Raw genomic sequence first — 16,305 nt, 5'->3', positions numbered from 1 at the left:
CATCATGCAACAGTCAAGGGTGTGGGGAAAAGCTTAGTTTTGAAAAAAATCTTAGTATTAAAAGGGTGGGAAAGGCTTCGTCTTAAAACTAAGCCGTAGGCTATAACGACGCTGCCTGCTTACAGCCTGTCCCCCACACCCAATGCAAACTATAAGCGAGCAAACATATATATTATATTTATAAACTTCTTTGACCAACGGACTCTTACTGAATCAATACTATGAGAACGTCCTGGTCACCTTTGCCCTTTTACTCCAAGCCGAGCATGCTCACGTGGATTGCGTGATCACTCAGTATGTGGACCTGGTGTGGGCCACACCGCACATTCACTGAAAGTGAACTCTCCCCGAGACACCGGGCTCAGTCACAGATGCATCATGATCTGCAAAGTGATTTTCCAGCTGCAATAAAGTTACAAACCCTTCCTCCCTTGTCTTTCCCTCTGGTAATTTCTAAAATGCATTCGTTCTTTCCCTAATAAATTCATTAATCTAACCATTTAGAAAAAAAAATTTTTTAGAAGGCTAACTGAACATCATTTTAAGATGACTTCTCTGTTGGTTGGGTTCTGCTCTGTGATCCTCCCTCGTAAAGAACAGTGTGTCTCCATTGTATCTTATAAGGCACTGATAAGCTTATGAAGTTCTACAATCAGAGGAGAGTTTACTTCTCCGGCCCTCAGTACTGGCCAGGGAGACTTAAGTAAGAAGATGCGTTCTAAACATTCCCTGCTTGCATGTGCCCTTAGTCACGAGAGAACTAATACCTGCTTGTTTTTACTGATAGTCATTCTTCAGGACATTGCCCCAATATGTGAGTGTGAATCACCAAGTGAATTAACACAAGTTTTCACAGTGTGGTTCCATGAACTGTTAGTGACAAAGACATTCCTTCTGAATGGATTCACTGGAGCTCAATGTGCCTGCCTACTCTCCATTCATACTGCAGTCTAATGAAGGCAATATCTATTGGCCCAGAGTTTAATATTTAAATGTTGGCCTTTGGTTGCTTGGTTTGTCTTCTTGCTCTGCATAAAACAGTGCTTTCTTGGTTGTTCCTTCATTTGAATAATAACTAAGCACAGGGAATGGGTTTTGTCTACTAGGTAGCAAGGTACCTGAATGCCTTAAAGCAGGGGTGAAATTCAAGGTTAGACTTTGCAGCCGCATCTGAGGTTGTATAAGTGGTTGTTCCAGAGATAATGAAATGAGCTGAGTCCGGACAGTAAAAGCAGTCAAGTGTTGCCGCAAGGAAACTTGTTTTTCTCTGAATATATGTCTTCAGTGATCTCAAATGAACTTGCCCATCCCGTGAGCAAAATAAACCAAAGCAAAGAAATTGAAACCAAAGCAAATGTCCCTGATTGGTCACGCCACCCCTTTTTGTTTTGGGACGTGGGGATTGCCAAGAAGTGGATGCTTCTTTGCCCTCTGGCCTGTCCTTCCTCATCGTGCTGAACACTCAGATCCCTCCTACACACTCATGTTGCTTCATTCCAAGGGCAGAACTTCACTCCAGTGGAAGCGGTTTCAAGAACTCAGAGCCATCAGTGAGCACAATATACACCTTAGCCAGAATTATATGTGTGGATTGGTATATTCTCAATCCTCACATGACCCCTACAAATTCAATGTCATTGCCCCCAAATGCACACGACAGGAAATTACTCCTTAAACTGCCCACTATCTTGTGTTTGAGAACTTTGAAAAAATGTCAAAGGGAGAAGCAATCCCGGGAAGGAAATTTGGTAGCTCCAGTCATCCAGGAGACACAATATTTTAAAACAGTGATGCATTTCAGATAACTATGTGTGAAGATGGATGTCTATAGTCTTTTTGTCCCTTTATATTGAATTTATTGGGATATTGGGATGACACTGGCTAGAAAAATTATAGAGGATTCAGGTGCATAATTTTACAACAGATCATGTGTACAATGCGTTGTGTTCACCACCCTCTAAATCAAGTCTCCGCCCCTCACCATGTATCCCTTTACCCTCCTCCCCCGCCTCCCCCTCCCCCCAGCAGCAGTCACCATACTGTTGTCCATGTCCATGAGTTCTTACTCTATTTTTTCACTTAGTTTGTCAAATATTTGTAGATTTAATTTATTATCAAATAAAGTACTGTAAGTTTTTAATTTAGTAGGAAACAAAAAAAGAAGGAGAAGCGAGGGTCTTCCTCTGTGCCACACTTGTCGTTCCCCAGTTTCCCAAACTGTCTGTGGCTCACTACTTTAAGAAGGCTGGAGTGCTAAGACAAGCACTGTGGTCCGCTCGGGATTCGTACAGCCAGAGGACTTTATTCCATACAGACAGAATGAAGGACTTATCCAGGGTCTCCTCTACTTCTGTGTTGACCACAGATCTGGGTGAGACCCTGACCTTCATTCACTGGTATCTGTAGAGGTGGGGTTGACGAGGCACTGTGCATGCGGCCACACTGGTTTTCCTACCAGTGACACTGAGTGTACCGTCCGGCTTATATCTGAGTAGCTGTGTGTCCCCTCGTTGATCACCAGTCTCCTCTAGGAGGATTAACGTTGTGTTATTCAGGGGTCCTTGGCACAGATCTTTTTTTTTCTGTCATACTTCAAATGATCAGACTCTCAGAAGTCTGTAATCTCAACAGGTTAAAGGATGTGGTACAAACTCGAGAGAGGATACTGCCTTGGTAAATTAAAGATTATTTTTCTTATTATTAATTTTAATGGGGTGACATTGATAAATCAGGGTACATATGTTCAGAGAAAACATCTCTAGGTTATTTTGATATTTGATTATGCTGCATTCCCATCACCCAAAGTCCAATTGTCTTCTGTCACCTTCTAACTGGTTTTCTTTGTGCCCCTCCCCTCCCCTTACCCCCTCACTCCCCCCCCCCGTAACCCCCACACTCCTGTCCATGTCTCTGAGTCTCATTTGTATAAAGATTATTTAAGCAAGAGTTTTTCATCTGTGGTTTCCACATTGAAGATTTTGTGGGTGAAAAAACACCATGGATGCGGTTAATACTGCACATCATTGTAAGGCACTTACTTGCTTTTCACACTCATGTAGGGTTAGGTTGGTCAGCAGACGTTTTTTGCTTCAGTAAGAAATGTCATTGAGGGCTCATTGGTTTCATTCTCTCCCCCAGTGATTTTTAACGTTTTTCATCTCACAGCACACATATACTAATGACTAAAATTCTGCAGCACACAAAAAAATATAATTTGGTCAAGATGACAAAAAAAAAGTATAATTTTGGTTCATTCATACCAGATGCCTATTGTTGTGTTGGCTGTTAATGATTTTTTTATTTGACAATCAAAGGAAAAAAAGGCTAATGCCTCTGACTAGTCAGGTTTTGCGTGTTTAAAAATTCTTTTGGCGCACTGCTTATTAAAAATGGCCACCCTAACCCGATGCCAAGGTAGTCAGGCTGGAGTCTCCAGTGTTTTGTGGGAAATGCTGTACATGTTTTCATTGAGAATTATCCCTGGCCAATTTTATTTTTCTTACTTTCTTTTACCATATTATTTATTTATTTATATTTTAATTACAGTTGACATTCAGTATTATCCTGTATTAGTTTTAGGTGTATAGCATAGTCGTTAGATAATCATGTACTTCACAAAATGACCCTCCCCCCCAGTTTCTAGTACCGACTGGGCACCATGTTATTGAGTATGCTCTTCTTGCTGTGTTCTACATCCCCGTGACTGTTCTGTAACTACCAATTTGTACTTCCCAATCCCTTACCTTTTTCCCAATCCTCTTGCCCTCCTTTCTGGCAACCGTCGGTCTATTCTTTCTGTACCTATGAGTCTTTTTCAATCCTGCCCAATGCTTAATGATGTTAGAAAAGATCATTTGATGTTCTTGATCAACAAAGAACCGTAACAGTAAGAATGGTCAACTCGCCTGACCTGTGGTGGCGCAGTGAATGAAACATCAACCTGGAACGCTGAGGTTGGTGGTTCAGAACCCTGGGCTTGCCTGGTCCAGGCATGTATGGAACTTGATGCTTCCTGCTCCTCCACCCTTTCTCTCTCTCTCTCTCTCTAAATTGAATAAAGAAAATCTTAAAAAAAGAAAAAGAATGGTCAGCTGGTCAACTCAGAGTGACCTATAACTAATGATATTGATCTGTAGGCCAAGAAACAAACTTGGACATAAAAATGGTAGATCTCATAGTTTGGCTGATCTTTATAATTAGAAAGAATGACTTACTTCTCAGTTATTTTGAAAAAAACAGCTTTTCATGATAAAGGACATAAAAGAGAACTTGAGGAAAAATTACAGCTCATTTTTTATTATTCTAACTCATTTGTTTGAAAGGTTAAGGCATAAACCAAACATTCATTTTTTAAAACATGCTATTTTTTTATTATGCACTTAAGTTTATATGCTTTATAATCTTTGTATTTGTCTATAAATCACAGGGTTTGTTATTAATGGTTTTCTCTTTACTCATAAATGTGGTTACTGCCGGCTTAGCAACCGTGAGTAAACTAGCAACCAGTCAGCTCTCCAGCCAGTCAGGAATAAATGCAAACAGTGTTATGAAAAAAGAGCCAAGTCAGAATATTAGTGCATATGTCCTATGAAAAGTCCAGCTAAAATCTCATTTTAGGGGAGTTGCACGACAGTTGGTATTGAAGTTGCCTAATATGTAACATATTGCCTTCATTCAGAAAAATATGGCCTCTGGTTCAGACCTCACCATACCTGACAGGTAACTGCATGTGTGTAGGTGATACGGGAGTCTCAGTGTGCTGTCACTGTGGACTGCATGAGTTTTCTGAGTGGAATTTCTATCATGAACCTTCCTGACAGTGATGCATCACTAATCTCTTGCACACGTTTAAAATAAATGTTTTGTTTTCAAAGTGTTGTGCTTATAGTTTTGCACCTTCCAAGGGACCAATTTCTTGAAACTACCAGAAAATACTCCACTACCTGTTCCACATGGGAAGTCGTTGATATCTAATATAGTTTTCTTTTGGTGGAATCAACTTCTACAACTGCTGTTTCTTGTCACTGAAAGGATGACTCCCCTGTGTTTTGATTGTAAGGCTGCACGGAAGTATGTCAGGCTTGGGGCGAAGCTGCATTTTCCTGGGACCATCATGTACAGGACAGGGGGACTCAGTTGGGGAGGGGACGCCTTCTGCTACACAGCACCCTGCTGTCTGTGCCCCAGATGCGATGACTCAGCCTGTTCCAGGCTGATGGGCAGCTCACTGCACTTCCAAAAACCCTTGAGGACCATGGGAGACTGATGTAGGAGACCACATGGTGGGATATACTTTGTATTTTTTTTTTGTATTTTTCCAAAGTGAGAAGTGGGGGAGAAGCAGGCAGTGGGGGAGATCCCGCACGTGCCCGACCGGGATCCACCTGTCATGCCCACCAGGGGGCGATGCTCGGCCCCTCTGGGGTGTTGCTCTGCTGCAATCAGCACCATTCTATCGCCTGAGGCGGAGGCCATGGAACCATCCTCAGCACTCGGGCCAACTTTGCTTCAGTGGAGCCTTGGCTGCGGGAGAGGAAGAGAGAGATACAGAGAAAGGAGAAGGGAAAGGGTGGAGAAGCAGATGGGCGCCTCTCCTCTGTGCCCTGGCTAGGAATCGAACCTAAGACTTCCACACACCAGGCCGATGCTCTACCGCTGAGCCAACCGGCCATAACCGGTGGGACATACTTTGAACATGCAACTGTGCATTTAAAACAAATGCATCAAACATAAACCCAGGGGGCATCGGCTCTCTGATGATGACTCCCCCCCCCTAGATATCCTGGGTTTTTAGAATGCAACAGTAAATGACTCTGAGTTGGAGTTGTTGCTATAGTCACCACTGGGGTGTGTGCTCCCCTCCTTCATCTCTCTGGCATGTCCCAGGTGGCTCTTCCCTAGCAATGAGGAGAATCGAAATCATGAGGTCTTTAGAGGGGAGGTCCAAACCTGCTTAAGATTGTCTGATTTTCCTGCAGGTGACAAACTGCTCACTCACATTTTTGGGATTGAAGTGACTCACCTTAACTATGAAAGAATGTTCTTTGCATGAGAAACAGTTACATAGCCTTGAGGACATCTACCTGCATTTGGGTAGACCAGTTGCATAGACTTTGTACCCAGAACATTGGGGTGGAATCCCATGGCTTCCTTGTGAGAATGAGACTCATTCCAGCTGTAGTCGCTAGCCAGGTGTTCAGGAAATGGGTGTTTAGGTGTGGCAAATGCTCATTCACTCCCCCTTCTAGCAGTATATGTCCAGAGAGTCATAATGTGGAAAAGGTACCATCTTTTATTTGGGTAGGTCAGGTCGAGTTCCTAGAAGGCAGGAATGATCGTATTTTTTTATTTTACCCAGTATTTACTACAGTGCTTTATAAACCGTCAGCTTGCAACAAATGATTCAACTTTTTTTTTCAGTTAGCATTTGTAGGTATATTAGAAAGATTTGTAACAACCACTGAGATTATATTTAAGTAATCTAAACCACAGAATATGTGTTGAGAAGAGATAAACCCTGATATAATTGAAGGGAGAAAACCCTTAAGTAACAGACAGTCTTGCAGAGAAAATAAAGTTTAGAGGTCCACTGTTGACCTAATTTGCTACCATGAAACCATTGTTGCGTTGTGAAGTTGATCGCAGGCGCCGCTGCTTGTCTTGCAGGTCTGGCTGCAGAAGTACGGCTACCTGCCCCCGACAGACCCCAGGATGTCGGTGCTGCGCTCGGCGGAGACCATGCAGTCCGCCCTGGCGGCCATGCAGCAGTTCTACGGCATCAACATGACGGGCAAGGTGGACAGGAACACCATCGAGTAAGTCACGGCTTCCACACCTTCTCTTTGGGTCCTGAGCTGAAACACGTTGTCTGAAAACTTGTAAGGAGCTTCTGTAGCCTCAGATAGTCGCATGTCTCATGAACTTCCCTTTAGAATCTAACCTAGTTAAACTCCAGTCCTCCAAAGCGTCTCACTTTCTCACCAGACTTGTAGCAACACATTTTCTAAATAGGAAAGTGAATATGAATGGGGAAGTCAAAATGGGCACAGTGGCAGCCACCGCAAGAAAAGGGACCATCAGTAAGGTGCTGATTGGCTCTCTGGTTGGGGAGGGCATATGGGCATATCTTGTCCCTGTTGGGTGATGTAACAGCAGTTGCTTGAAATTCACCAAATTAGAATATTGATGCCCAAGGAAAGGGGAAAACAGTATGAATCGGGGCTCTTTGGGGGACAGGGCATCAGAGAGTCATCAGATGACAAGCCTCCCACAAGCAACCAGTCTCTAAATGTGTTAAATCAAAGAGAGGTTTTCCTTGAAAAAGTCTCTGCTTCCAATTGTTTATTAACTCTTTAATATGCTTGTCATTTTATTGATTGATCCATCAATCATTTGTTTGTGTATTTATTCAATCAACTCTTCTTTACTGGGCATTTTCTCTGTGAAAGAAGCAGAGACAGCCTTCGAGGACCTATCTTTTTTCCAGAGGGATTTGAAGTCACAGATCTCTAGATGTAGTCACAAATTATTTACCACAGGTGCACAGGATGTTCCCAACATCATAAAGAGCATTGTCTCTCTGAAGAGCAGAGAAGGAAGTGATTAATTCCTTCAGTGCAGAGGAGCTGCATCAGTGTTTATTGAGTCCTTGATACAAAGTAAATCTCCCTCATCATTTAAGGTGATCATCATACATCAACCATCCACAGGAGGGAAGACAGGGATGCATTTTTCTTTCTCCTTTTTCAAATCAGGAAACAGACTCGGCAAGGAAATGAGTTCAGGGTAGCTGCTGAACCGGGGACCATTGGATGTTTAGATGGGGAACTTTTTGCTGTACTATGCTGTGTACCTTGATGTAGACCTATTTTTCTTTTTAAGGCTTAAATACCTGAAATATTTGGGGTCAGACATATATAATTAATCCTGACTTGTTAAACTAATTTAATGTTTTGTTTTGTTTTTTGGCTAAGAGGAATGGTGATAGTGAGGCAGACTCGCTCATGAACCCCAACTGGAATCCACTCAGCAACCACATCTGGGGCCAATGCTTGAGTACCAAGCTATTTTTAACACCTGAGGCTGACACACTTGAATCAACTGAGCTATCCTCAGCTCCCAGGGCCACACTCAAACCAGTTGAGCCACTGGCTGCAGTAGGGAAAGAGGGAGAGAAGGGAGAGTGTAAAGCAGATGGTTGCTTCACCTGAGTGCCCTGACAGGGAATCAAACCCAGGATGTCCATACACTGGGCCGACACTCTATCCACTGAGCAACTGGCCAGGGAAATATGTAATTTTAAAATTTTATTTTGCCTTCTAATGCTTTAGGGCAGATGTTCGTCATGCCATTTCTGTTTCATCAAAGGCACATGATAAAGTCTTGGAGAGTAAATATCAAAGCAGTTTGAAAAAATAAACACATTCTCTCTCTGAGAATTTTTAAGAGATATATAAATATTAACTTTGGTCTGCATCTGGGAAACAGGATCAATAATTAATGCATCCTGCAAGAGTGAGAAACTTATTATCAATATTGGGAATAAAAAGTGGATATTTTCGACTGGCTGCCCACTCTCTAATCATTGCAGTTGTTTCTTCAAGTTTTTCTTTTAGCACATAATATGGCTCTTGAAAAACCTCCAGGAAGCGCTGCATTTTGTAGCTGTGCACAGTACAGAGTTCCACTTAAATTAGATCCTTATACCAGCGTCTCACAAGTGCTGGCATGGCTCTTCGTTTCCTTGTGTTTCCAGAGCTGTTCTCTTCCAAGTGGGTTTCTTGGAAAATGACCCACTTTTTAAAAATACAATAAATCAAAACCTTGGGAAGCACATTCCTTTTTTGATTTTTTTGTTTAAAATCTGCTTATTACTGGGTACTAAAATTAAGAAAGTGGAGTCTGATAGAAGATGGCATCTTTATGTCCCCCGTTCTGAGAGCTTCCTCGAGTCATCAGAAGGATTCACGGTGGATAGGTTTGATGTCTTAAAATAGGCAGAAAAAGGTCTCTGTGAGGAGATGCTGCAGGGGTCATGTGCAGGATGGGTTCTTCCCGCTGTGGAAGGGTCTGAGAGCCCGTGGTTGTCCTTGGAGGTGCAGGAGACCTTTCTGGCCATGTGTTGGCTCAGGTTCCAGAATGGGAGAGCGGTGTCAGCGTGTGGGCGTTCCAGCAGCGTTTCTGTGAATGGCAGCCTCCCAGATAGCAGACCAGCGCTGCACGGCTGCTTTTCATTGAAAACCAACCAGGGTTCTGGTTTATTCAGGTGCTTTTGCTTTTCCAACGAAACTTGGTCCTGATTCAGTCCTTTTGGAGTTGGAAATGGCTCTTTCCCTTTAAATAGTTTTATTCCTGTAGTGATTTTAGGGAAATCCGCTAATGCCTTGGTAAACTGCATCACCCACTCCCTGCACTGCCACACTACCCCTGTCCTCTGTCCCACTGCCATTGTGCTCACATTAGAACAGTCTGTCGCTCCCTTTGCCCCTTTGTGGCTCAGGTGTTCGACTCAAAGAGTGTACTGTTTCTGTAAGTAAATGCTCCAGAATCACGCTCCTTAAGCGGTTGTCTGTGCTTTTATGATGTCAAAGGGAAGTGTGCGAACAGCCCACACTGTAGGTGCAGCTGATTCTCTCAGACGGTCAAATTATAAGTTTTTATCCAAACCTCTTTCCATAAAAATGGACTACAGTTATAAGCCTAAAATCATTCCTCTGTTTTAAAATCATGTCTTAGTATTCATTTTCATATGCTATCAATGTTTATCCAACTTTGGACTCTTATCAAAATCAATTGTTTTTCAGTTGAATAATTACACCCTCCTTGGCAGACAGACATTTGGTACGTTCAGGCTATGATTCTCGGGTAATTAAAAGCGCTGATGCCAATTGTGGTTACTTCTATTACCACATTGAACAAATTAACCATTTTCAAGCAACAAATGTAGGTATTACCTTAAATGGCGTATTAGATTGCTTTTACATTAATTAGCTTTGGTGTTGGAGAGATAGCAGTAGATACATATGCCTCCACTCCAAAATTAGATCGTTATCACATATGGCACGAGTTCCTTCACATGATTGGTTTCTTAGCTTTTTTTTTTTGTGAGCAAGCTCATTTGCGTCCCTTAATAAATGGAACAATTTATGGTATGCCTAGAAAGAATATTGTTAGTGAGAAGAGAAAAGCATAAGCAAGGCCATAATGAAAATGAGTGTAATTATGTTTCTGTAATGTTAATAGTAAGCATTTTTAAATGTTAGTTCATCTTTTAGGTACACTGTGTTATGCACTGAAGCCTGATAGGATATAAGTTTTAAGCTGATCTTTGGAGCAACACACACACACACACACACACACACACACATACACATACTACACACATACCGGATGATCTCAGTAATTCTGTTTCCTTTATTCAAGCCATGCCCAGAAATTTATCTTAGTCAAAATTACCGAAAAATAGGTAGCTTTTTTCAAAGAATAGCTATGAAACCAATAGAGGGTATTTGAACTTGTCATTTGAGAATTAAAATATTTATTTAGATCTATCAAGAAGCGCAAACATTTTGGCTTAATTATCAATATGTTTCATGATGTTTTTTAACTTTTGTCCAACTCTTCAAATTAAGATGCTTCTGTTTTTCAATTTGGATGTAAAAGATTCATCTGTCATTGAAGTTCTCTTCTTGGGACGTTCTGAGCCTACCAGTGATACACCGTGCGGTGACAGTGCAGGCTGGGTGTGTCCTCGCTGTGGTAGCCACAGAAGGAAGGCTGAGAGCTAAAGGAATTGGAACCTTCGATGTGCCTGCTGAACGGGGGTGGGGGGTGGGGGGGCGGGAGGGAATGCTCACGCAGGGGCTAAGGTTAGCTGAGCTTTTTTTTTATTATTATTATTAAATTTAATGCAGTGACATTGATAAATCAGGGTACCTATGTTGAGAGAAAATATCTCTAGATTATTTTGACATTTGATTGTGCTGTATACCCCTCCCCCAAAGTTAAATTGTCTTCTGTCACCTTCTATCTGGTTTTCTTTGTGCCCCTCCCCTCCCCTAACCCCTCTCTCCTTCTTCACCCCCTCCCCCCTCCCCCAACCTCCCGCCCCTGTTGCCATCACATTCTTGTTCATGTCTCTGAGTCTCATTTTTATGTCCCTTCTATGTATGGATTTATCTTAGTTTTTTTTTTTTTTTCTGATTTACTTATTTCACTCCGTATAATGTTGTCAAGGTCCATCCATGTTATTGTAAATGATCTGATGTCATCATTTCTTATGGCTGAGTAGTATTCCATAGTATATATGTACCAAAGCTTTTTAATCCACTCGACCTCTGACGGACACTTGGGCTGTTTCCAGATCTTCGCTATTGTGAACAATGCTGCCACAAACATGCGGGTGCATTTCTCCTTTTCGATTCGTTCTATGGTGTCCTTGGGGTATATTCCTAAAAGTGGGATAGCTGGGTCAAAAGGCAGTTCGATTTTCAGATTTTTGAGGAATCTCCATACTGTTTTCCACAGTGGCTGCACCAGTCTGCATTCCCACCAGCAGTGCAGGAGGGTTCCCTTTTCTCCACATCCTCGCCAGCACTTATTCTGTGCTGTTTAGCTGAGCTTTTTTGTTCACACTGCTGACGGCAAGGCTTGCTACAGTTATTTCCTGTGCTTGGGATTGTAAGTAGTTTCGCTTTTCAGCTTCAGCTTTGTGAGCAACACCTGTCTCCACACAGACAGCTAGTGGGCTGATAGAAAGAAGAGCCTGTGGACCACAGGACAAGGTCAGCCTATCGGCATTTTAATGCCCTGAGTTACTTTTGAAAATTTTCTTCATGACTGCTGGACTTGACTCCATGAATGAAACAAAACCTACGGATTTTTAAAGTAATAAAAATTAACACATCTGAAAATATCTAGAAGGATCTCTTGAGGACAACTATAAATAGTAGCCCTCACTCTTACCTTTCAGTAGGACTCGGAGGAGTATGGAGGCTAGAAACCTGGCTAATATATTATACTGATGAACATTTTTCTTAGGTTACTGATTCATTCACGCAAGATATACTCCGTGGGTCAGTTTTAATCTTTGGTGAAGGAGGTATGTGTACCTGGTACTCTGCGTGGTCCCAGCCCAGGGGCCTGCGTTCCCATTGTGTCCATTTGAAGAGTTGACTGGGGAGCTCCAGGTTGGGGCACCAGGTTATGAATTACAATGTGGAGGCACCTATTGGGGTCACACAGTGGGTGGTCCTATCAATTTGACATGAATGCCCCACTAATTAAAATATATACATATATATGTATAAAATATATGTAAAATATATGTATGTATTACTGAAATGGCTATAGTTTCATGTACAGTGACTCTTCAAATTACTGCCACCTTGTTTAGAAGCTTGTCGCTATGTGATTTACCTGAAACAGAGGCTCGTGTGTCTGTTGCCGTTCTTATGTTCACATGTAGGTTGGAGTGAGTGGACACCTGTCCATCTGTGGTGTCTGCCTGCTGCTGCTTCTGCTACTGGTGCAACATCCTGTTTGTAAAGTAACTATTATTGTTAAAAGTGTATAATTAGAAGCAGTCACTGTCGCCAGGCTCTGTTCTAAATGTGTCACGTGATTTACATAATTTATTCCTCATAATAACTCAGTAACAGTACTGTTGTCTCCCTTTTATAGAGGAGGAGCCTCAGGAACAGAGAGTAGCAATAACCTGACCACTGTCCCAAGCTCTGAGTCCCCGGCGCTGGGCACTGGGATGGGACCCTGCCATATGGCTCTGGGATCCCCACTCCCAGAGCAGCCTCGACAATACAGCTGCTCTCAAGAGCACTGATTTTAGATATTTTTCCTTTTTACATTGAGTTCATTTTAATGAAGACATTAATGATCTGCCCAACAAATTTAGAAATGCTCTGGTTTCTAAACAATCAGATCAAGACTGAATACCAGCATTCTAGCTGTGAAAACAGAGGGGGTGCCTGCATCCATGCCTAATCATTACAGATGCCCCGCCCCTCAAGACCAGTCCCCACGTCTCTGCTTCCTGCGGACATCAACCTCAAACCTTTGCCATGGAGTCAGGAGAGAAGCATACATATTTGAGCTGTGTGTTGACGCACTGGGACATAAGGGAGTATTAGGAATGATATTTCACAAGAAGAGCACTGCCTGAAAATCACACACATACACGCACACACACGTGCACACACATGTCCAAACCATGTTTCTTTTCTGTGATGCTGTTATCTTAGGGGAGACCATCAGGTTTACTTGTGCATGTAAGTTTTGCACACTTGTTATAGGTGTACATGGGATTTATCAAAATGATATATGGGTGCAACTGATTTATTTCTTTCACAATAAATTCATTTAGATCTGGAAATGACCGCGATTGCCAGACACCTTGCCCCCGAATGACCCCATTAATATACTGTGTGCACTGAGTATGAGCCAACCTTGAGTTCACTGATGGGTCCTCTTAAATACTCACTGTTCCTTATGTCCATTGAGAACTTTCAAAGTTGTATGAAAAGACCTGACTGTTTATGAAATTAGAGACTGTTTTGAATGTTGGAATCATGTAAGAAGCCTGAAAACAGATTCAGCTCAGAGACAGTGTGTCATATTCAGTGTCAGGATGTTCTTTGATCTCATTGTTAGGATTTTACATACTTCAGTAAATCATACTTCATAGTGTCTCTTTGCCACAGTATATGGGTACAAAGGTTGGTGATTCTAAGGTGGCATGTTCTCGACTGAGGGTTGAGACTTGACTTGAGTGAGGACTAAGGGTTCTTTGCATGGTGTTACTGGTTGGTGTCAGGTTCAGCCTGTTCTTCTTTTTTCTTTCTTTCTTTTTTTAGCGAGAGAGAAAGAGAGACAGACAGACAGGAAGGGAGAGACATGAGAAGCATCAACTCGTTGTTGCGGCACCTTAGTTGTTCACTGATTGCTTCTCATATGTGCATTGATCTGGGGGCTCCATCTGAGCCAGTGACCCCTTGCTCAAGCCAGAGACCTTGGGCTCAAGCCAGCGACCATGAGTCACGTCTATGATCCCATGCTCAAGCCAGTGATCCTGCACTCAAGCTGGCGACCTCAGGGTTTCAAGTCTGGGTGCTCAGCATCCCAGGTTGATGCTCTATCCACTGTACCACTGCCTGGTCAGGCAAGTTAAACCTATTCTTACCTTTATTTCTTACACATATGTCATCTACTTTAGATGACTCAGTCTTACATAAAAGTGTCCACACAATAAGCTTCTTTTCAAGAAACAGAGCTGGAAAGATTTACAAAATCTCCAAGAAACACATAGGAGAGTGGGGGAGATCAGTGCATGCAGAGGTGCGAGACGTAGCTCCCTTGCTTCACCTTTCTTACTGGAGACATCCCTGGGCCCTGGCGTATCTGAAAATGTGTCCTTTGGAAGGTGCCATGCTTCCTGGAGGAAACTTACATGCCCAGCATGTATGTGGCCTAAAATGGAAGTGGACAGTGATAAACTTAAAAACTTTTTAGTTACTAACTTTACCTTTTAATTTTGTGAATTATTAATGTAATCTTACAGAATCTATTCTCACTGAACATACATTTGATGCTATCCATTTCAGAATTATTTTCACTAAGAGTATTTCCTTAAATATTTCCTTAGCTAAATGTAAGCATAACCACATTCTGTAGTAAGTACATTTGTTCATATTTAATAACTTTATATTATTTATTATCCCAGTACTTTCAGTGAGATAAGTTAAGGTTAGATATCTGCCTTTAGGCATATTATAACATTTGTTGATGCAGTTAAAAAAAATCTCATATAAAATCCACTTACATCATCATGAGCCCACCATTAATGCTAAGTTTTTGCTATGTAAATCCATATCTCGATCTTAAAATACATAATGAAAAAGAATGGTTGTTCAGTTCCAACTGGTCATTGAGTATTTTTTTTATGCCAGGGGTTCTGCAAGGTACAGGGCGTCTGCAGCTCCCTGCCCAGGGTGTTTTGAAGTTTGGTGAAATCTCTCTTAACTTTTTGTGGTTTCAGAATGCCCAGGACTGTTAGGTTAAAAATCAGAGATCTCCAACCTCAGCTCCGAGTTCAGTTCCACAGGCCAATAACCTGCTAAGTGTTAGCATTTTCAAGACATCTTGTTTGATTTGGGGATTATAATAAACACAAAGAGTAATTTTCTGAAGTAATGTGACCATGTGCTATGATCTAGGTGGGATTCTTAAGTCTGATAACTGCAACGTCTACATTATTCTTGGGGCAGAATAAAAGGGAGAGACTTGCAATGCATTCTGGGAGAGCATCATCTTTTTTAAAAAGTGAAAGTCGTGATTTCATGGTTTCATGAAGTTCCTCTTTGTTTATAAAAACTGGTTAGCTGACTTATCCATGTAACATGCAAACCATTTTATTCATTTTCACAAAACGGACATCATCGAACAGTCTTCTCCCCAGTCAGTTCTTTTCCTTTTAAAGAGTATAGAAGTTGTTAAGTGTCTGGTAACATACGGCAAAAATTGATTCTTTTCTTATCTCTGCTTTCAGAAGCATGTGGGACCATAAAGATTCTTCACTAGCTTTGTAATTGTTAGATTAAATGGGGTCATGTAATGACCCCATTTTCTGAGTCATTAAATAAAAAGCACTGGAAATCTTTCTCCTTGCACAAAACATAAGAATAATTAGAAAAAAGAGCCATGGTCAAATGAGCCTCTAGGAAAAGAAACAACTGCATCTGTATAAGTATTCGAAGTTTATAAATCAAAAGCAGCATTTTAATTTTCTCAATATGAATAAATCTTATTGGTGTGATGCTATAAACCTCATATTTAGAAAAAATGTTTCTTAAGCATTGAATTTGGCTATTATATGGCTGCTACTTGGAAATTAGGATAGTAATGTAGATGAAAAGAAGGAAAAGGTGGAGACAGAAACAAGTTATCATTCTGTAAGGTAGTAGAGAGATGTCGTATATGCCTTCTTAATTCCTGGAACCTTTTATTGAGTTACTGGGGGGACACTGATTAACGGTATTATACAGGTTGATTTCCTTTTGAAGTCCGAGATGAGGGTTGCCAATCAGTAATGGAAGATACTGCTTTTTGCAGCTGGATGAAGAGGCCTCGGTGTGGTGTGCCTGACCAAATGAGAGGCAGCTCCAAATTCAGCGTCCGCCGAAAGCGGTATGCTCTGACGGGCCAGAAGTGGCAGCACAAACACATCACCTACAGGTACGAGCTCCAGGGCCTCAGCCCGTTCTCCATTTGTTTGTCAGAACTGCTTATTTTGAC

The 16,305-nt window shown here is 41.7% G+C and overlaps 1 protein-coding gene across 2 annotated transcripts in view; it reads left to right on the top strand.

The window, feature by feature from the left end:
* The window catches only part of MMP16 (matrix metallopeptidase 16), a 225,638-nt gene that overhangs the window by 113,223 nt on the left and 96,110 nt on the right, over window positions 1-16,305 (top strand). For both annotated transcript variants that reach the window (XM_066266469.1, XM_066266468.1), the window contains exons 2-3: window positions 6,667-6,815; window positions 16,123-16,245. In XM_066266469.1, coding sequence (XP_066122566.1) covers window positions 6,667-6,815; window positions 16,123-16,245 — 272 coding nt within the window. The remainder of the gene's footprint in view (window positions 1-6,666; window positions 6,816-16,122; window positions 16,246-16,305) is intronic.

The sequence above is a fragment of the Saccopteryx bilineata genome, chromosome 3, assembly GCF_036850765.1.
Source record: "Saccopteryx bilineata isolate mSacBil1 chromosome 3, mSacBil1_pri_phased_curated, whole genome shotgun sequence".
NCBI lineage: Eukaryota > Metazoa > Chordata > Mammalia > Chiroptera > Emballonuridae > Saccopteryx > Saccopteryx bilineata.
This window is presented reverse-complemented; position numbering and strand designations above follow the sequence as displayed.